The sequence below is a fragment of the Staurois parvus genome, unplaced genomic scaffold (genome assembly GCF_062004578.1).
Source record: "Staurois parvus isolate SC_StPar_1 unplaced genomic scaffold, SC_StPar_1.0 ptg000574l, whole genome shotgun sequence".
NCBI classification, from domain to species: Eukaryota; Metazoa; Chordata; class Amphibia; order Anura; family Ranidae; genus Staurois; species Staurois parvus.
Genome location: NW_028318370.1, coordinates 1,537,908 through 1,560,231, shown reverse-complemented (window position 1 = coordinate 1,560,231; position 22,324 = coordinate 1,537,908). Strand labels below are relative to the sequence as shown.

The window sequence follows — 22,324 nt, the reverse complement described above, 5'->3', positions numbered from 1 at the left end:
CTGAATCAACAGAACTAAGGAAATCACATTAGAATACATAGAGATATGCCTAGCTCCAAATAGTGCTGTTTGTTAATCACAGTAGACACGATTGAGTGCCGTCTGTCAGAGGACTCCACACTGAGATTTACTATTGAGCAGCGTCTAAAAAGAAAGCGCCCACGGCAGACGGCTAAAATGTGTTCTGAACCAGACAGCACATGACACTACTGCCGCCTGGAGCTGGAAGGAAGCCCCGGCGGCCATTTTAATGAAGGTATAGTGTGTTATTTCTGCTCACCACTATACCCTGTCTGTTTTATGCGGTACTACAATAAAGATATTTAATCTACTACACTATGGGCACTTGTTTTGTGGCTCCTATCTGGAGCTATTAAGCCCACAGGTACCTGTTAGTATCCAGCATATCCGGAGGAATAGGAGCCCCATATCCAGGCTGATCATCTCACCAATTTTAAGGGGACCTCTGGAACCAGTGGATTTAAATACTTCCCTAACGGCTGGATGACTGCACCATAGGAAAAAGTTCACCGGATTGTCCAGTATACCTTGAGGTTTTATATTTACGCGCAATATCCATGCGTTTCCGCTGAGTGCGCATTTTTTACTATCGGTTGGAGTCACAAGTTCATCTGCTGCATTTTCTTCCGTTTTAAGACTTTATATTCGTTTATGGTTTTTACATGCATTTATGACTATTATATGTGGACTTATTGGAATACCTGTAATTTTACATTTTTACAGCACTACACCCTATATTTGTTTTTTGATCTTTTAGAGCCATATTGGTACCTCTTGGTGTTTTAGCAGCTACCCTTAGGAGCGCTCACTATACTCTTATTTTTACTTGTCGGTTTTAGCACCATGTGTGTAAAAAATGCTCAGAGCAATGTGAACCTAAAAGTAGTGCACATAGTGTGTACTGTGAGTCCAGCTTGAAATAGGGAGTCTTGCCTTGAATCCAGAGATAGGTAGATGGGAGCTGTAATTGTCCTAATAATGTCTGTAGTCACTGGGCTCCTCTGTTCCACAGATTTTTTATTTGCTCAGCAATCTACTAAATTCTGTCTTAGGCTGGCCATACATTATACAACTTTCTTTAGAATATTGCTTTACATTTACCAAAAACCATATAATATGTCAAAAGGTCAAACCTAAACAACACTTTCAATTGTATCCAATTAAGCAGGCCCTTGCATTACATAGTTGATGGTAAATCTAAAGGAAATTGGGCAGAAATTGAACAGAAAATTGTATAGTGTATGGCCAGCCTTAGATACTGCTATAAAACCATCCCTGAAAATAGGCCCAGTGCAGTGTAGTAAGCAGGACCACCATTAGAAACATGGGGTCTTGTACATCCTTACAAAAAATGACCACTGCCCCAGTCTATAACTGGCCTTCACAGCAAGGAACACATGGAAGGGCGCCGCATGTCAAACAACAAAAGAGAAAGGTTCCGAGCTCAACGTGCCAGTCAGCTTGCAAACAAACCGAATTAATCTAACAGTATGTGTTAAAAACAGGGGCAAATATGTACGTAAACTACAGATCCTCATCACAGCACCCCGATATTCTGTAGTCCTAAGTCTACAAATTTTGAGAGCCCCCATAGTAGAGGCACATGTATTTAGTCTAGGTTCACATCTGTGTGGGTGGTGTGGTCCCGTGCGGGCTGCGTTTTTAGAAGAAGTGCAGGGACTTCTTCCCTGCGTGTAATGGGGTATGGGAGTCCATTCAAATGAATGGGCTCTCGTGCCCACGCAAAATGTTGCCCGCACAATAGACCAGGGGCAGGTGAATCAGAGGGAACCCACCCTTCCTTAAAGGTACAGGAGCGCACCGGACACCCAACATGTAGCACAATGGCAACTAGGGTGTCCAGTGCACCCCCTCACCAACAATTCAGCAGTACAAAATAAGGCCACTGCCCCAGTCTATAACTGGCCTTCACAGAAAGGAACACATGGAAGGGCGACGCATGTCAAACAACAAAAGAGAAAAGATCCAGCTTGCAAACAAACTGAATTATTTATTTATTTCAGGTACTTATATAGTGCTATCAATTTCTGCAGTGCTTTACATATAAATATATATATTGTACATTCACATCAGTCCCTAACCCTCAAGGGGTGTACAATCCAAGGTCCCTGACTCACATTAATATACTAGGGACAATTTGGACAGGATCCAATTAACTTACCAGCATGTCTTTGGAGTATGGAAGGAAGCTGAAGTACCTGGAGGAAACCCACACAGGCACAGAGAGAACAGGCAAGCTCCAGGTGGGTAGTGCTGTGGTTGGGATTTGAACCAATGGCCCTAGTGCTGGCAGGTGGAAGTGCTAACCACTAAGCCACTGTGCCACCCCTGTTATTAACCTAACAGTATGCATTAAAAACAAGGGTTTAGTTAGCACACATTTGCAAATACATATGTAAGCTATAGAGCCACATCACAGCACCCCGATAGTCCTAGCTCTACAGATTTGTTGGTGAGGGGGCGCACTGGTCACCCTAGCTGCCATTGTGCTTTATACTGAGTGTCCAGTGCGTTCCTGTACCTTTAAGGAGGGGTGGGCTCCCTTGGGTCCACCTGCCTCGGTCTATCCTTTAAATACATGTGCCTCTACTATAGGGACTCTCACAATTTGTAGAGGTAGGACTACACAATATCGGGGTGCTGTGATGTGGCTTTGTAGCTTATGTATGTATTTGCAAATGTGTGCTAACTAAGCCCCTGTTTTTATTGCATACTGTTAGACAGGTTAATTTGGTTTGTTTGCAAGCTGGCTGGCAAGTTGAATTGGGAACTTTTTCTCTTGTTTGACATGCGTCGCCTGTCCATGTGTTCCTTTCTGTGAAGGCCAGTTAGACTAGGGCAGTGGCCATTTTTTTTTGTACTGCTGAATTGTTGGTGTGGAGGTGCACTGGACACCCTAGCTGCCATTGTGCTACATGCTGGGTGTCTGGTGGGCTCCCTCAGGTTCACCTCCCCCTGGTCTATTCATTAAATACATGTGCCTATACTATGGGGGCTCTCACAATTTGTAGAGTTAAGACTAAAGCATATCTGGGTGCAGTGACGTGGCTCTGTAGCATGCGTATTTATTTGCAAATGTGTGCTATCTAAACACCTGTTAACGCATACTGTTACAGGTTAATTTTGGTTGGCTAGCAAGTTGCATTTGAACTTTATCTTTTGTTGTTTGTCTTGTACATCCTGCCTAACAAGGCCCCAGTATCTCCCCATGCAATCCCCCACTACCCTGCACTTTGTACCTCCTGCATATCCGTTTACACCTTATCTGAACACCCTGTATTCAAATACTCCCAACACTCTGTATCCCCTATATCTCCAACACTCCAGCACTTTGCACTTCATGCTTCACCTGAACTCTGCACCTCAATACTCCAACATTTTGCACCCCAGTACTCCAACACTCTGTACTGCCTGCATCCCCAATACTCCATCTCTACACCCTGTGCATCACCTACACTCTGTATCTCAATACTGCTACCCTGCATCTCTCCCTTGTATCTGGGATTTGTGTTGAGAGCCTCACCTTTATGGAGTTTGCCCACCAGCCCTCTTCTAAAATGGTTGTCTCAGTGCCATGTGCTTCTGTGCATGGCTTACAGCTCCATACTTCCCACATTGTGAGCTCCAACCAGACGTGCCCCTCCATCACAAGTGGGAGATTCTGGGATTTGTAGTCAGTGATGAAGCGTTGAGAAAGGACCAGGGGGTGGAGGGATGGAGGACTCTGAGCTGCCCACAGGCAATAGCTCCTATAAGTCGTCAGGGGGGCCAAATGCCTGAGCTGTCTGTATCCCTCTATTGGCAGCTCTGGTATTAAGTAATCAGGGCCCAACGGACATCTCAGCCCTTACAATGTGAAACAAGCATAATAATCAGATGGCTTCTTTACACTCTCATGCGCAATACCCCATGCTCTGAGAATGGTAATTAATATTCCATTTGAGAACTAGAAATGCATGTAAGGAAGACTGAGGTTGGGCAGGTTTTGTCACTGAGCTCTAAAAGTTCTTCTGATAGGACAGCCACCCACCTGTTATTGAGCTCAGCTCTCCACCGAATTGTGTTATACTCCTGGTCTGAGGCCTGCTCATGACATCCCTGGCCTGAATATCTGAGAATAAAGGAATGTCCATGCACAAATGCTATATTCTGCACTGTACTGTAAATCTTCCGTGACAGATCACATTGACATACTAGCAGAACCTTCAGCATGGAATGCACGTGCAAGGTTCTGCAGCAGTCATTTTAGTGCAGAACGCAGGCACATGTCTTTTAAGCAATCTTCCCTCTACACCTCCGTTCCTCTCCTTGGGAGCACCCCAGAGTTGGAACCCCTTCCCTGTGTATACTGGCCTTCAGCTTCCATCACCAAGTTAAAGGACCTGTAGCTGAGGGTCAGGAGAGATCATGGTGCTCTCAGTATACCAGTGTCTTCCTGACGTTCCTTCTATAGCTCTGCCCGGCCCGGTATGTTCCCCATTGGGATACTACCATTATTCACATCAGTGACCTCTGTCCAGGCCTTCAAGGCTTTAGGCTCCCGGGTGAAGGCTCCTTCAGAAGGTCAGGCGAGACAAGGCAACTACAGCTATTTTCATGTTCTGTGCCAACAAGCCTGGCACTTCACCCCTGCAAAGAGCCTTTTTAATTAGTACTGCAGGAGACAGCATCTTTGGGGTATCTCCCTCCCATGCCCCATCTACTCTTAGCTCCACCCACCACTGACATTTATGCATGCATTATTTCCACCCTTTACATCACCAGTGGAGGGGTTTCTCTAAAAGAGGAGTTAACACCTAATTACAAATTTCTCCTTGCCATACTACAATGGGACCAGAGTCCTTTAGCGGCAGGCTGAGTTTGACAACCTGTGCACCCACCTCATTTGTAGAACCCCATCAACACCTCAGTAGTAAGGCACAGGAACATGAAGCAAAAGCATAATAAGGGTACGAGCCGAGGTCACAGCAGGTAGGCAGGAATCTAAAGACAGGTTAGAGGCAAGTCAGGTCATGCATGGGAAGACAAATCTAGCAGGTTAGGGCACAGGTGAAGCAGGAACTAGCTGAAGACCACACAGCAATCCAGCTTAAATAGGACTTTTGGTGCCAGTGTCACAAGCATGGCACATACAAGCCTTGCATTGAGCCTTTGCTCAAAACTATGAGAATGCAGATGAGCATGCAAAAGTCTTCTTGTTTTATATACGTACTGGACATTCCTAAGATCTACCTCCCCCTGATGACCAGCCTGAGGGCCACATGTTGCCCCTGGTACATTGTGTGGCTCTCAGATCTCATCAATCTGTAGGGGAAACATTGGGGTAATAACATTGATCACTACTAGCCTCATGTAATGTTTTCTTAGTTTTGTGTTGTCTTTTGCAGCATTCACAAGCCAAAAATACAGCATGTTAAGACTCTCTGACCTTCATTTCCTCTATTAGTTCTGCAGTTTCTGACAGTCCTATCAAGCATTCTATATATTGAACATTTTGTGTAGCCTTTTAGTAATGTCAGGAGCCAAACTGAACCCCCCTTTAGCTCATAAGTTGAAAACCACTAATCTACCCTCTCCATTTGAATTGTTATATATTAAGGAATAGTTTTTATTTAAAGGTAGTATAAATATATAAAGGCTTATATTGACTTCTCAGATTATTCATTACCAGTGTAGGGTGGAGTGGTGTAGGGGAGAGGCAGCATTTTGAGATGAGGAACATCGCCTTCAGTGACAAGGCCAAAATCCAGCTTTAATATATTTAAGAAAAACCTGCAAAGGCAAAGAAAAATCTTAATCCTGGCCTCACTATCTAGCAAATGTCCTAAAAGAAAGTCTAAAAGTTTCCATTCCTATCCTACATGTTTGTTCCAGGCCAGTGACTCACAAGGTCATCAGAGTGATATCCTGCAGTCTACAGCTTTAGAAACAAGTCAACAATGGCAGCACTTATATATCTAGGTTTACAGGTCCACCCCAGAGTACCAAACAAATTGCATTATTTCAGTATTAGTTGCCAGTTACATGATCCTTATCTACTGATGACCTATTAAGGTGTACCTACCAATATGCTATACATGTCTTTATTCAATAGTAATTATTTGCTGAAATATAACTGTACAATACACCCTATAGAAACGACTATCTGTCCTGTGTTGGGATTCTAGCAACACAAGAGAAAAAGCACTGCTCTGTGTTGGATAAATTGCATGGTTTATGAAATATTTTCTGCTTTGATATTGACCCTACGCATTGTCTGCAAACACTATAAATGTATATAACTGGAAAAGTCAGTTGCTGTCTGTCCTGTCACTAAACCAGATAAAAGCACCATCATGACGCCCAAGCTATGGCTCCTTCTGGTGACTGCCACATTTCTAGGACTTCCGAGTTTGGCTACTGAAAATGGAAGTGGTGAGGAAGACTTATGTAAGTAATTTCACCTCCTAAGTTAAAAAAGCATACAGAAATGAGGCTGATTAGTCTAAGGTCCATGTCACATGTTTGAATAATAACCAACATACTGAATGTTATTTGCTCCAACACTGCAGAACCTCACTTTTTTGCAGCAAAGCATTGATGGAATTAAATCTCTTGATTTGGAAAAACTAAAACATTTTGTTTTTAATTGCAAAGCCCCCAATTGTCCCTCATTTGAGACCAAATCCCGCTGTCCTTCTGGCACCCTCAGTTGTCATTTTTGACCTAAATTGTATCTCTATACAAAATATATTTTACTAACTGTTATGCTGCTCTAAACTTTTATCCAAACACTGTATTTAATTTGTTTTGTATAAGCCAATTATAAGGGAAAATAGAGGTTAAAGTACTTGTGTGGTTTAGTCCAGTGCTCCCCCAAACTTCAGCTCTTGCAAGCCTTTATTTGGCTCTTGAAGCACTAATTCCTACTGGTACAAGACACCATTCCTCCCACTGACCCCTATGATGGGGCACTGTTATTCCCACGAATGCGTACGATGGGACATTTTCTACCACTAATACCAATGATGGACATGATTCCCCTCCCACTGACCACAAACACTTTGCCACCAAGCCTGACACATTTACTGATGCTGGGGCATTTTCTACTTCCACTAGCCACAGTCCAATCCCCCTAAAGTCTGAACAATCATAAACTGGCCTTTTGTTTAGAAAGTTTAGTGACCCCTGGCGGCTTTGCCAGTCATTTTCTGCACATGAGATCTTTGTAGTCAGTGTAACTGGGGTTGTGGCAGGGATGTGCTTTACTTTACCAACATATCGTGTGTCCTTTACAGATGTAATTGGGCTATGGAATAGCAAGACCTCTGTGTATTTTGTGTGTTTTTTTTTTTTTGTTTTTTTTTCCTCCTACCAAGGATGCACCTTAATTTCTGTAGTTGTTCCTCATAACTGATGCCCTCCAACCCCTTTATTAGCTTTGTTGCCTTTGATACAATATTCTTCAAAACACATAACTGGACTCCCTAGATGTCTCCATCGCAGATGATTGAGAAGTGCACATAGGAAGTGTGGAGCTTTACTTGTATGGAATATTTAGTACTGAAATACTTGCACAATTCTTCCTATTGTGGTTTTAGATATAATAGCACCGAATGAGTGTGACGGCTCTCCATATGAGCGAAGAAACTGTGGATACCCTGGAATAAGCTCTTCAGACTGTGCCAAGAGAGGGTGCTGCTTCAATACCAGTGTACGGGGGGTGAACTGGTGCTACTACACTAACTCTGACAGTGAGTACTACCACAGAACAAACATTACCGGAATCTGCCACAGAATAATATCGTGAACTATCTTTGCTGTTATTGCTAAAACATTTTGGTCTGTTCCTTAATCTTCAATAGAAAGTAAAGTAGAGCAAGGGCCTTCTAAACAAAGCCAATTTACAGTCCTTCAGACTATAGGTGGGCTGTGGCCAGTGGGAGTAGAAAATGCCTTAGGCTTGGTCAGTGGGAATAAAAAAAAATACTGTGGTCAGTGGGAGGAAGTGCCCAACCTGTTGGTATCAGTGGGGAGGAATAGTGCCCCATTATTAGTGGTAGGAATAGTGTCTTGTCATTGGTACTAGTAGCAGGAATAGTGTTTCTTCTTTGGTATCAGTGGGAAGATCGCCTGTTCCTTGGCATTAGTGGGAGAAGTGCCCCATTGTTTGTGTCAGGGGGAGGAATAGTGCCCCAATGGCTGGATAATGGTGAGCAAAGGGCCATATCTGACAGTTTAAAGACCACTGACTTGGGGCAGGCTAAACTTTATGGGCTATGTACATCCCTGACTAGGGATGCAGTACTCAGGACAACCCCTGTAAAGTATGGGCTGCTCTCTAACTGTAGATGCAAGGTTGACATTAACACCATGTACTTCCTTAACTGGCATCCTACCTATGGGGAGCTCTACTGGCTCCGATGGCACTAACACTGCCTGTTAGTCCAAATGGTCCTGTACCTAACCCATTACAATGACTCTGGAGCCATCTAGTAGCCAAAGAATTACATTGAGCACCTTTATGCCCTTACCCTATAGATACAGTGGAGTAGTAAGCATAGCCACAAAGAGCCAGGAAATGGGCTATTTGCAGGATTACCAGTTGAAAAGAAACCCTGAAACAAAAATTAATGCAGCCACTACAACTAAGGACACAATACTTATTTTGGGGTTCAGATATTTTTTTAAGGACAGAACTCCTCATCTACTTATTCTAGGCCAGTGACTTGTGTAATGTTGAAACCAGCAGATCAGCAAACTAGCTTTTTCAGCTGAACGAAGGGTCGTTCCCTGCTTGGCAACATGACAAGGAATTCCTAATTTTTTTAATGTGGATCCCCCCTTTAAACCACACCATGGCATCATAAAAAATGCTTTTTTATTACCCGTTTCAGATGAGGCTCAGTGTGCAGTGAGTCCAGCCAAAAGAACCGATTGCGGATACCCAGGAATTAATGCCAGCGAGTGCCATTCCAGAGGATGCTGCTTTAACTCCACTATTCGCAGGGTTAAATGGTGCTTCTTCCCAAAACAACTCGGTAAGTTATTGCATCACATAGCCAATAAAATCCTTTAGACTAAGGGCCCATCTACTTTGTGGTGTGTTCACATGTGGTTGACATGTGTCACGTTAAGGCAGCCCATTCTGAAAAGAGCTATAGATTTACCTCTGATAGTCTTAAGGCTTAACCTCCCCCCCCCCCCCCCCCCCCCCATGTATACATGCCTAGATCCAAGAACTGTGGCTTCAATTGTTTACCTCCATAGGTGAAAGGCTTCTCTCCTAGCCACGTATGTACATTATAGCCCCCTAGATTCCTCTGTGGCTTTTTTACCTTCAGCTCCCAGCCAGGATGGGTCCCAATTACAGCCTCATGGACTTCATGTGCATGCACAGCCAGGAGAGGGAGCCTTTCACAGCTGATTGTAAAACATCCGGATCTCTATGATCTGTGAAGGGGAAGGGTGGAATCCTGTAGGTCAGGGCAATGGGGGTAAAACGACTAGGCTCACCATATCTGAAAGTGCACTTACCCTTTAAGTCAAGAATGTGTATAAAAATTAGTACCCCCCAAAGGCTCTGAAAACTTTTCTGTGCAGCCAGTTAACATGAATTGCCATTTCAAATACAATATTATCAATTATTCTTCATAGATGATGATCAAAGCTTGGTGAGGCCATATGATCAAAGCTTGGTGAGGCCAGCTGACAGGACAGGCTGTGGATATCAAGGAACTAGAACAGACTGTGGATATCCAGGAATTGGTTCCGAAGAATGCCATTCCAGAGGATGCTGCTTCAACTCCTCCATTCCCGGGGACAAATGGTGCTTCTACCCCACTGACTACAGTAAGATTATTTCCTATGCTTTAATTTCCATTAATATAATTAATATGCAGAATTTTTAGAGTGTCAACAGTTTCCACAGTATGTTACAAAAGCAAGCTGTGTTGGTGTCTTAGTTCTACTTGGTATGAGCTTCTCATAATCCCCTATGTAGCACAGCTCAGACTGTAGGGGAAGGCAATCCGAAAAGCCAATCATATAAGCTAAAGTGCTGATGTGCTAACAAGGAACATGCTGATAGGAGGAGTGTGCAGACTTGATGCATAACATCTCAAAAATCTGCTGCTCCTCCTTTTACTGCCTGGTCTTTGGCGGGGGGATACTGAACTGCATTAGAAGAGAAAAAAAATCAGGTCCTCCTGCTATATACAGCTGTGCATGCAACTCGCTAATCTACTAACAGCTAAAACCAATGGTCACTACTCTGTACTCTTACTACTTGACCTCCTCTGAGGCTTTTGATATGGTTGACCATCCCCTCAAACTCCACTCTCTTGGTCTCACTCTGCTCTCCTGGTTCTCCTCTTACCTATCGCAGTGCTCCTTCAGCATTGCCTAGAACACTGCCTCCTCCTCTTCACTCCCTCTTTCTGTAGGGGTCCCTCAAGGTTCTGTCTTTGGACCCTTTCTCTTCTCCATTTACACCTCCTCCCTTGGTCACTTGATAAACTCCCATGGCTTTAAGTACTCTCTATGCTGATGACACACATCTCTCTACCCCTCGCCTCACCCCTTCAGTCTCCTCTTGCATTACTAACCTACTAAGCAACATATCGGCATGGATGTCACTCCACTTCCTCAAACTCAATCTTTCCAAAACTGAGCTCTTAGTAATCCCCCCTGCCTGTGCCCCCTCTCCTGACTTCTCCAAAATCAAACACAATAATCAGTCCTTCCCCTCATGCCAGGGTACTAGGTGTAATCCTAGACTCCCATCTGTCCTTTCACCCCCAAATCCATCATTGTCCAAATCTTGTAGACTTCACCTCCAACATCTCCAAGATACGCCCGTTCCTAACCTCGGAAACCACTAAGCAACTTATTCACTCCCTTGTTATCTCATCTTGACTATTGCAACTCCCTCATTGGCCGGCCTCATCGCAGGCTATCCCCTCTTCAGTCTATCGTGAATGCTGCTGCCAGACTTATCCACCTTACTAACCGTTCTGTATCTGCCACCCCTCTCTGATAATCCCTCCACTGGCTTCCCATTGCCCAACGGATAAAATTCAAAAAATTAACAACGTATAAAGCCATTTATAACTCTGCCCCAAATGACATCACCGATCTTGTCTCTAAATATCACCCAAACTGTACTCTCTGCTCCTCGTACGACCTCCTGCTGTCTAGCTCCCTTGTCTCCTCCTTCCAGGACTTTTCCAGAGCTACCCCTATCCTCTGGAACTCTCTACCCTAATTTATCAGACGATCACCTACTCTGCTCACTTTTAGGTGGTCTCTGAAAACCTATCTCCAAGGAAGCCTATCCTGCCCTCAGCTAATAATGGAATCTTCTACTCTTCCAACCAGTCCATCTTCCACAGTTACTACACTTTTTTTTTTTTTTTTTTTTTTTTTTTTTTCCCCTCCCCTTTTACGTCTTTCAGGCCAGCACCTTGAGACCTCGGCTCCTCCCCCTCTGAGGAAACACCACCACCCTAAAATAAAAAAAGCTCCCCTCCGACCTCCATTCAGGTGTTTCCTCCGGCTATCGCACAGACGGCAGGGGAGCCGAGGGCTGGATAGCCGACAGAGGCTCGACGCAGCCGGGAGTGAAGGTCGAAGTGTCCGGCTGCATATCCTCCCTGGGCAGGCTGCGGTGCAGTGGGCGCGCACCCTGGGTGACGGGGAAGGCATGTACCTGCTCTTTGCCCCCCGACCCCCTCCAGCGAGTTGGGGAGGCTGTGGTGAGATCTGGGGAGGATCGGGATGGAGTCTCGCTCCTTCCCATGCTAGCGGTCAGGTGACTTTGCCGGGCTGGACGTCGGGAGATGGCGATTTCCGTCAAGAGGGGTGGGGCTTCGCCCAGGGCTGCAACTTCCGGTCGCGGCCCTCACACAACGGCGGCGCAAGATTTAAATAGCGGTGCACAGCTGCCTGGGGGACAGGCTAGCACCAGGCAACCGCCCTCCTGAGCAGGATGTCGGAGGCACCGGGACCAGGAGATGCCAGCACCAGCCAGACACAGGTAAGGTGCCTCAGTGGAGGCCTCCCCTACCTGTTGACCCCTAGCTCAAGGGGTATTCCCGGACCCTCAGGTAATGGGGTGTGTAAGGGGTAGGGCAGGGGGTCTGCAGTGGGAGCAGGCCCTTAGGCTCTGCCGGGAAGGAGGGGGGGGTGGCAAACTTGGTGTGAGGTTAGGTTTGTCAGGCTTCCCTCCTGCAACTTCTTTGTGTCTTTCAGGGCAAGGCTCGGGCTAAGCTTAAGCACCAGGAGCCTAGACGGAGATGCCCATCCTGGGGTTAGTGAAGGAGGAGAGGCCGGAACAGGGGGACTTAGCCAGGTCGGTGAAGGACTTGGCTAGCACCTTCGACTCCTTCAAATCCCTCATGGAACGGTTTGCCCTTCCCCAGCCTGTACCCCCCCCTTCCCCCCGATAGCCTCGGTAGGTAGGAGCAGGGAACCCCACGTGTCTGGAGAGGAGGAAGGGCCATTGAGGGATTCCCAGTCTGAAGAGGAATCTGCGGGGGAAGGTCCCTCTGAGGAAGGCGGGGGTCCCTCCCGGTATAAATTAACCCTAGAGGAGGTGGATGAGCTCCTGGAGGCTATATATGAGACCCTGAACATTGAGGAGGTTAAGACCTTATCTCTCCATGACCAAATGTATCGGGGTTTGGAGGAGCAAAAGCACAGAATATTTCCTGTGCATGACATTTTGGTGGAGACTATTAGGAAGGAGTGGCAGGATCCGGAAAGGAAGCCGTTCTTCTCGAAGGCGTTAAGAAGGAGGTTTCCGTTAATGAGGACCCTTTACAACCTGAAGGACCCTTTACAATCTGAAGCCGGCCATGGCCGCGACCGTGGTAGCTAGAAACTTGGAATACTGGCTTACATAATTGCAGGCCCATATTGTGGTACTCTCCCAGGGAAAAAATCTTGGCCTCCTTTGAGACCCTTTTGCAAGGGATCGGATATATCGCGGACGCTTCTGCAGAGTCGGTGAGGTTGGGGGCTAGGTCAGCTGCTCTTACCAATTCGGCTAGAAGGGCGCTGTGGTTAAAAACGTGGCAGGGGGACATCACTTCAAAAGTTAGATTGTGCGGCATCCCCCTCACAGGAGACTGTCTTTTCGGCCCAGGGTTGGAGGAATTGTTGGACCAGACAGCTGACAGGAAGAAGTCCTTCCCCCTCAAGAGGAAGTTGCAGGAGGGAGGGACACGTAAGGCCCGCCCGGCGAAGAGACTGAGCCTGAGGCCAGTGGGTCAGGGTAGGTCTGCAGGCCAGAGAGGCGGGGGAGGGTGATTTTTTTGCCCTCCTGAGCAGCCCCAGAAACCGCGGTGACTCGGTTCCTCCTGTGGGAGGAAGACTGGCGGCCTTCCTCCCGCAGTGGGAAGCGGTGGTCGCCAGCCCCTTCATTTTGGATGTCATCAGAAGGGGTTATCGGTTGGAGTTTGCAGGCCCAGCACCCGAGAAGTTCCTTGTGACGGCCCGTCCAAGGGATCCGGCGAAGGCCGCTGCCCTGGTGGACGCCTTGGAGGATCTCGAGGACCAGAGAGTCATCACCAGGGTCCCGATAAGGGAGCGAGGGAAGGGGATTTATTCCCATGTGGTGTTGGTTCAAAAGCAGTCTGGGGCGTTCAGGCTGATTTTGAACCTGAAACCCCTGAACAGGTTAGTACGCTACCGGAGATTAAGCATGGACTCCATCTTTACAGTCAGGTCCCTGATTCCGCCAGGTGCTTTCATGGCGTCTGTAGATTTGAAGGACGCCTATCTGCACGTGCCTGTTGCGGAACCTTCTCAGCGGTTCTTCAGGTTGGCAGTAGGCGGAGAGGGAGGAGTTCGACATTGGCAGTTCAGGGCACTTCCATTCGGGCTTTCCTCCTCGCCAAGAATTTTTACCAAGGTTCTGACGGAGGCACTGATTCCTATTCGCATGAAGGGGATTTCGGTGATAGCCTATCTGGACGACTTGCTACTCTTCGCAGATTCAGAGGCTCACCTTCGGCAGAATCTGGTGGTATTGAGGGGCCATCTGGAGAACCTGGGGTGGATTTTGAATCTAGAGAAGTCCTGTCTGGTGCCTTCTCAGAGTAGTATACTTAGGTTACACTCTGTATTCGGTGAGTCAGAAGACCAGTCTGACTTTGGAGAAGGTTGCCAAGTTGGAGGCGGGGATCAGATTGGTGCAGGGGAGCAGGTCGATATCCATAAGGCAAGCCATGTCTGTACTGGGATTACTAACCGCTTCTATTCCAGCAGTACAGTGGGCATGTTTGCATATGCGTCCCCTCCAGCTGTGGGTCCTGAGAGTTTGGGACAGGAGGGCTCACTCAGAGGACCGGGTCCTGGTTCCCCCCAGTGTGAAGAGGTCCCTGTGGTGGTGGAGATCGTCCAGCATAGCCCAGGGGTTGCTGTGGTGCTTTCCAGTGTCGAGTGAGGTCACGACGGATGCCAGCTCCTGGGGGTGGGGAGCCCACCTGGGAGGCTTAGTGGCTCAGGGGGAATGGTCCTTAGCGCAGAAGGGCGAATCCTCAAATTGGAGGGAGTTGAGGGCAGTGGGGGAGGCTCTGCACGCCTTCCAATTGAGGGTCACGGGCAAGCATGTGCGAGTCCTAACGGACAATGCCACGGCGGTGGCTTATATAAACTGGCAGGGCAGAACGAGGAGCAAGGCCCTCGGAGCGTTAGCGGCTATGCTGTTGTCCTGGGCAGATTTCCTGAGCAGGACACAGCTCAGGGAGGCAGAATGGGCCTTGAACCCTGAGGTCTTTCAGGAGTTTGTGCGGAGATGGGGATCCCCGGACGTGGATCTTTTTGCCTCGGGAAGAAACAACAAGGTCACAAACTTCTTCTCCCTATCCCGCAGGGACGGGTCAAGAGCGGTGGATGCATTAAGTCAAAGGTGGGATTACCAGCTGTGTTGCGCTTTCCCCCCGGTTCCCTTGCTTCCCCTAGTTCTCAGGAAATTCAGAACAGTGGGGACCTCATTAATCCTGATAGCTCCCTTCTGGCCGAGGTGGGCGTGGTTCGCGACCCTAAGAAGTTTAGCCTCTCGTCCACCCTGGGGGCTGCCACCAAGGGAAGATTTGTTGACGCAGGGGCCGGTCCTTTGCCCCAGCGTGGGCAGATTGAGGTTGACTGCCTGGCTTCTGAGCGGCAGCTCCTCTTAGTGAAAGGTTTCTCGCCCAGGGTAGTGGCAACATTACTGGCCAGTAGGAAGGAGACCCAGGCCATTTATGGTAGGGTCTGGAGTCGCTTTACAGCCTGGTGTCACCGGGCGTCAGTAGCAACCCATAGTTTAGTTTCAGTGTTGGAATTCCTCCAGGCGGGGGCGGACAAGGGGTTGTCTGTTAGCACGCTCAAGGGCCAGGTCTCGGACCTCAGTGTGTTCCTAGAGAGTCCCTTGGCCAGGGAGGCGTTGGTGGCTAGATTTTTTTAAAGCTCTGGTGAGACAGAGGCCCCTGAGGACCAGACCGTTTCTGATGTGGGATTTGGCCAAGGTTCTAGGAGTGATGACTAGGGCTCCGTTCGAGCCCCTGGAGTCCTGCCCGATTGGTGAGCTCACTGTTAAGACAGCATTTTTGGTGGCGATTACCATGGCGAGGAGGGCATGTGAACTTGAGGCCCTATCGATCAGAACACCTTATCTCCGTATTTTTTCAGACAGGATAGTTTTCAGGACGGACCCATCCTTCATTCCGAAGGTGGCCCAGACATTCCAGAGGGAGCAGGACATAGTCCTTCCCTCGTGGTTTTTTTTTTTTTTTGTATTTTTTTTACTGACCCGGTTGGGGTAGATCAGGAAAAATTTTATTTTTTGGATGTAAGAAGGTGCGTACTCCATTATCTAGAGAGGACTAGGGAGTTTAGGAGCACCGAATCCTTTTTTGTGTTTTTTTTTCAAGGGGGCTAGGAGAGGCAAGAGAGCTTCTAAAAGGACACTGGCTGGTTGGTTGAGACTGTCAATTGCAGGAGCATACCGGGCTGGAGGCCCCAGAGGGTATTGGGGCGCATTCCACCCGAACAGTGGCGGTTACCCAGGCAGAGCTAGCAGGAGCTTCCCCAGGGCAGATCTGCAGAGCGGCGACATGGTCCAACTATGACACGTTTGCCAAGCATTACAGACTGGACCTGGTCTCTGTGCAGGAGCAGGCCTTTGGTTAAGTCTTGCAAGCAGTTAGACCGCCCGTGGGGTGAGTACTCGCTTATCCTCTCAAGGTGCTGGCCTGAGAGACGTAAAGGGAAAAATCAAGTTACACTTACGGTAACTTCTTTTCCAGGAGTCTTTTAGGCCAGCACCAGTTTCCCACCCAGTTTTGATATTGGTTATGTGAGGATGGCTTATTTCGATTATGTTGTCTCACATTGTCTCCCCCCCAGGTGACCGGAGGATGCTTGGAGAACTGAGGTCGGAGGGGAGTGTAGCTCTTTTTATTTTAGGGTGGAGGTGTTTCCTCAGAGGGGGAGGAGCCGAGGTCTCTCAAGGTGCTGGCCTGAGACTCCTGGAAAAGACATTACCGTAAGTGTAACTTGATTTTTTTTGAGTTGATCAGAGCAGAATTTGAGGGTACATCTTCCAGCAGAGACACTTGTTCTACCAATATCTAAGATCTCATGTTGGAGAGATTTCTAATTTTATGTTGGGTCACCACATCACCAATGGGGCATTCTTTAACTGCTTCTATAGCAGAATGAGTGGGAGCTCTTCCATCCTGAGTGGACGTCATATGACCTCCTCCCAGTTGCGCCTCCTCTACACTCTAGCAGCCATGCTTCAGCTCAATCTGTCACACTTTGTGTCCACTGGACACGGTGGATGATATATCACTGTACCAGGCTGGTGATTGCTGTGACCAGTGATCACATGGCAGCTGAACACAATGAATTGCATTTATTCATAGACATTCATTGTGTACTATTGTGGTGATCTCTGGTCATAGTAGACACATGTTGCAGACGGGGCCAATCACAATGCCTCTGTACCATGTGATAGCTGAGACCAATCACATTTATCACAATAGAACACCCTGTAACTGAATGGATGTCATTCACAAAAATGATTGCTTATAACAGTAACAATCACTATTATAAGCACAGTAAAAAAAAAGTATAATCCCTTTTCCAGAGCAGTACAGTGTCACTGTAGTAATATACTGCACTGGTCAGTTTGTTAAGTTAAAAAAAAGGGAAAAAGATGAGAACCAAAACCTTTAATTAGAAATACTGTCAAGTCAGTATCCCTTATCACCAGCACATGAGACACGATGACGCTGTGCTGCTCTGAGGACAGTATGTAAATATAAATTGTGAGAAACCCACATTTTGTATAATTTTTTCTTCAAAAGAAATTACAATAATTACAACTTCACATAACTCCCAATGCCTCTTACTAAATACCCTAGACTGTCTAATTTCCAAAAAGTAATTTGGGGTTTTGTATTGTCCTGGCATTTTCAGGCCTCAAGAAATGATAGGTTGTCAGTACATCAGGATTGATTAATTTTCAGATTATATACCATAGCCTTTGAACTATAACTTTCTACATACAAAATGATAAACCCTGATGTGGGTTATTTTCACCAAAGAAATGAAGCGGAATACATTTTGGCCTAAATTTATGAAGAAAAGTAAACTTTTTTATTTCAAAAACTAAGAACGTTTTTTGCTTGTGTAGCAAAAAAAAACCAGCAGTGATTAAATACAAGCAGCAGAGAGCTCTGTCGAACAATAAAAACATTTAATTTGAGTACAGTGTCGTATGAGTAACTGGTGTTCAAAGTGTGTCGGCACTGAAATCTGAAAATTGGCCTGGGCAGGAAGGGGGTGAGTCTCCGGTTTAGAGGTGGTTAAAGCAGAAGGCATATCTGGCCAAAATATGAACTCCTGTATTCATTTCCACATTACAGTTCAGTTATTTGAAGTCCATTTTTAGTCATCTTGACAATCTTGTAGTTTTGTAAATTTACTTTTTTGAAAATTTCCACTTATTTTTGTGATTTCTGTGACACGTAGTCGCCATGCCTTGTGAGTAGGCACTGCTGTCACACATTTTACAGAGCCTGACTTATGTACAGAGGTGCTGAGGAGTCAGTACAGGAATCACTGCTTACAGGTAGAAAGGTACCATGGAATATGTAGTCCTTAGAAATTTTGAAGAATCTGCAATGCAATACAAAACTCTGACTGGATAAGGTGGTGATCATGATTTCATCTGCCGACTTCATCTCTACCTCAGCCTTATATTTATTGATAAAAATACAAGCTTCACTTTGAAGAATTGGGCCCAGTGCTCCTCTTCCTTTTTACAGTATGTGGCAGCAGAGGGAAAGTCACCGGCACTGTTTCCAAAACACAGCGCTGCCTACTGTATGTAACTAATGTTGATACAATATATTACAGCACACAACAGTCACATTGTTCTGTAATGGAAATAGTTTGTTGGGCCAGCTTGGTCAAAACAAACATTTTAAAATGACCAATACCCTGGAATTCTACATTTAATATCCATCTATACAGTGTGGCCAACAGATATATGGGTGCTTGACCTCTCCAAGTGGATGGCGTCCATTCAATATTCATTGGTAGTTCAAAGGTCACCAGCACTCCACGAAGTGCCTCTTGCTTACAATTGTATAGTAGAAACGCGCTTTCACAAAACGCAAGGTCTTCCCCCCCCCCCCCCCCCCACAAATTCTAGTATTCCTATTTTGTCTTGAAAAGGAGATCGTGTGAGGAAGCCACCGCCTTTAACCCCTTGAACTTTGTATGCACTTTCAATGCAAGCAATAGTGCAATCTTGGCACTATGGAGCTTCTCATGTCCATAGTAGTACGCTATATGCTGTCATCGGCGTTGTGCATATTGAAGGGGACTGGGAACTCTGCCCACCACTTAATCTCTATAGGACTGACAATTCCATTGGCAATCCATTTTTATGTACAGATCAGTGGTTCCATCCAAAGGGAACATCACCAGCTGTGGTGGGTAATGGGAGTCCAAAATTTTTCATCCCAGAACACTAAAGCACAGATCGACATTCTTTCCTTTTGAGGTCATAGAATCTGGTAAATCATATCTATGGTGGAAGTTATGGTGTTATAGGTTGTAAATTAACTTCACTGGGGATTTTTCAATCTAAACTCTACAGGATTAAGATTAAAATATTTACATAGCTGGTATAGTTGAATAAGACACCAATCCATCCAGTTCAACCTGTATGTGTGTGTATTTGTCACTACCACTTTCCATATATCTGTAGATTGTGTTCACTAAGTAACACCAAAGTTTGTGGGTTTTGTTTTGGTTTTGGTTTTGTTTTTGTTTTGTTTTTTCCCCCCTTCTACCAAGGATACACCTTAATTTCTGTAGTTGTTCCTCATAACTGATGCCCTCCAACCCCTTTATTAGCTTTGTTGCCCTTGATACAATATTCTTCAAAACGCATAACTGGACTCCCTAGATGTGTCCATCGCAGATGATTGAGAAGTGCACATAGGAAGTGTGGAGCTTTACTTGTATGGAATATTTATTACTGAAATACTTGCACAATTCTTCCTATTGTGGTTTTAGATATAATAGCACCGAATGAGTGTGACGGCTCTCCATATGAGCGAAGAAACTGTGGATACCCTGGAATAAGCTCTTCAGACTGTGCCAAGAGAGGGTGCTGCTTCAATACCAGTGTATGGGGGGTGAACTGGTGCTACTACACTAACTCTGACAGTGAGTACTACCACAGAACAAACCTTACCGGAATCTGCCACAGAATAATATCGTGAACTATCTTTGCTGTTATTGCTAAAACATTTTGGTCTGTTCCTTAATCTCCTTCAATAGAAAGTAAAGTAGAGCAAGGGCCTTCTAAACAAAGCCAATTTACAGTCCTTCAGACTATAGGTGGGCTGTGGCCAGTGGGAGTAGAAAATGCCTTAGGCTTGGTCAGTGGGAATAAAAAAAAAAAAAATACTGTGGTCAGTGGGAGGAAGTGCCCAACCTGTTGGTATCAGTGGGGAGGAATAGTGCCCCATTATTGTTAGTGGTAGGAATAGTGTCTTGTCACTGGTACTAGTAGCAGGAATAGTCTCTCTTCTTTGGTATCGGTGGGAAGAGCGCCTGTTCCTTGGCATTAGTGGGAGAAGTGCCCCATTGTTTGTGTCGGGGAGGAATAGTGCCCCAATGGCTGGATAACGGTGAGCAAAGGGCCGTATCTGATAGTTTGGAGACCACTGACTTGGGGCAGGCAAAACGTTATGAGCTATGTACATCCCTGACTAGGGATGCAGTGTTCAGGACAACCCCTGTAAAGTATGGGTTGCTCTAACTATAGATGCAAGGTTGACATTAACACCATGTACTTAACTGGCATCCTACCTATGGGGAGCTCCTATGGCACTAACACTGCCTGTTAGTCCAAATGGTCCTGTACCTAACCCATTACAATGACTCTGGAGCCATCTAGTAGCCAGAGAATTGCATTGAGCACATGTATGCCCTTACCCTATAGATACAGTGGAGTAGTAAGCATAGCAACAAAGAGCCAGGAAATGTTGTTTGCAGGATTACCAGTTGAAAAGAAACCCTGAAACAAAAATGAATGCAGCCACTACAACTAAGGACACAATACTTATTTTGGGGTTCAGATATTTTTTTTTTAAGGACAGAACTCCTCATCTACTTATTCCAGGCTAGTGACTTGTATAATGTTGAAATCGGCAAACTAGCTTTTTCAGCTGAACGAAGGGTCGTTCCCTGCTCGGCAACATGACAAGCATTTCCTAATTTTTTTAATGTGGATCCCCCCTTTAAAACACACCATGGCATCATAAAAAAATGCTTTATTACCGGTTTCAGATGAGGCTCAATGTGCAGTGAGTCCAGCCAAAAGAACCGATTGCGGATACCCAGGAATTAATGCCAGCGAGTGCTATTCCAGAGGATGCTGCTTTAACTCCACTATTCGCAGGGTTAAATGGTGCTTCTTCCCAAAACAACTCGGTAAGTTATTGCATCACATAACCAATAAAATCCTTTAGACTAAGGGCCCATCTACTTTGTGGTGTGGTTGACACATGTCACGTTAAGGCAGCCCATTCTGAAAAGAGCTATAGATTTACCTCTGATAGTCTTCAGGCTTAACCTTCCCCCCCACATGTATACATGCCTAGATCTAAGATCTGTGGCTTCCATTGTTTACCTCCATAGGTGAAAGGCTTCTCTCCTTGCCACATATGTACATTCTAGCCCCATGGATTCCTCTGTGGCTTTTTTTTTACCTTCAGCTCCCAGCCAGGAGAGGTCCCAGTGAAGTCCATGAGGCTGTAATGTGCATGCACAGCCAGGAGAGGGAGCCTTTTATGGCTGATTGTAAAACATCCGGATCTCTATGATCTGTGAAGGGGAAGGGTGGAATCATCTAGTTCAGGGCAATGGGGTAAAAAGACTAGGCTCACCATATCTGAAAGTGCACTTACCCTTTAAGTCAAGAATGTGTATAAAAATTAGTACCCCCCAAAAGGCTCTGAAAACTCTTCTGTGCAGCCAGTTAACATGAATTGCCATTTCAAATACAATATTATCAATTCTTCATAGATGATGATCAAAGCTTGGTGAGGCCAGATGATCAAAGCTTGGTGAGGCCAGCTGACAGAACAGGCTGTGGATATCCAGGGAATGGAACAGACTGTGGATATCCAGGAATTGGTTCCGAAGAATGCCATTCCAGAGGATGCTGCTTCAACTCCTCTATTCCCGGGGACAAATGGTGCTTCTACCCCACTGACTACAGTAAGATTATTTCCTATGCTTTAATTTCCATTAATATAATTAATATGCAGAATTTTTAGATTGTCAACAGTTTCCACAGTACTTAACAAAAGCAAGCCGTGTTAGCATCTTGGTTCTACCTTGCTATGAGCCTCTCATAATCCCCTATGTAGCACAGCTCAGACTGTAGGGGAAGGCAATCCAAAAAGCCAATCGTATACGCTAAAGTGCTGATGTGCTAACAAGGAACATGCTGATAGGAGGAGTGTGCAGACTTGATGCATAACATCTCACAAATCTGCTGCTCCTTTTACTGCCTGGTCTTTGGCAGGGGGGATACTGAATTGCATTAGAGAAAAATCAGGTCCTCCTGCTATATACAGCTGTGCATGCAACTCACTAATCTACTAACAGCTAAAACCAATGGTCACTACTCTGTACTCTTACTACTTGTCCTCCTCTGAGGCTTTTGATATGGTTGACCATCCCCTCAAACTCCACACTCTCGGTCTCGCTCTGCTCTCCTGGT

General features: G+C 45.9%; 1 protein-coding gene across 1 annotated transcript in view; it reads left to right on the top strand.

Moving 5' to 3' along the window:
- The first annotated feature begins 6,377 nt into the window (after positions 1-6,377).
- The window catches only part of LOC149450440 (uncharacterized), a 134,270-nt gene continuing 118,323 nt past the window's right edge, over positions 6,378-22,324 (top strand). Inside the window, exons 1-7 of the mRNA XM_089691948.1 lie at positions 6,378-6,471; positions 7,623-7,775; positions 8,919-9,062; positions 9,679-9,873; positions 19,612-19,755; positions 20,884-21,031; positions 21,680-21,816. Of these exons, the coding sequence (XP_089548074.1) occupies positions 6,378-6,471; positions 7,623-7,775; positions 8,919-9,062; positions 9,679-9,873; positions 19,612-19,755; positions 20,884-21,031; positions 21,680-21,816 (1,015 nt within the window). The remainder of the gene's footprint in view (positions 6,472-7,622; positions 7,776-8,918; positions 9,063-9,678; positions 9,874-19,611; positions 19,756-20,883; positions 21,032-21,679; positions 21,817-22,324) is intronic.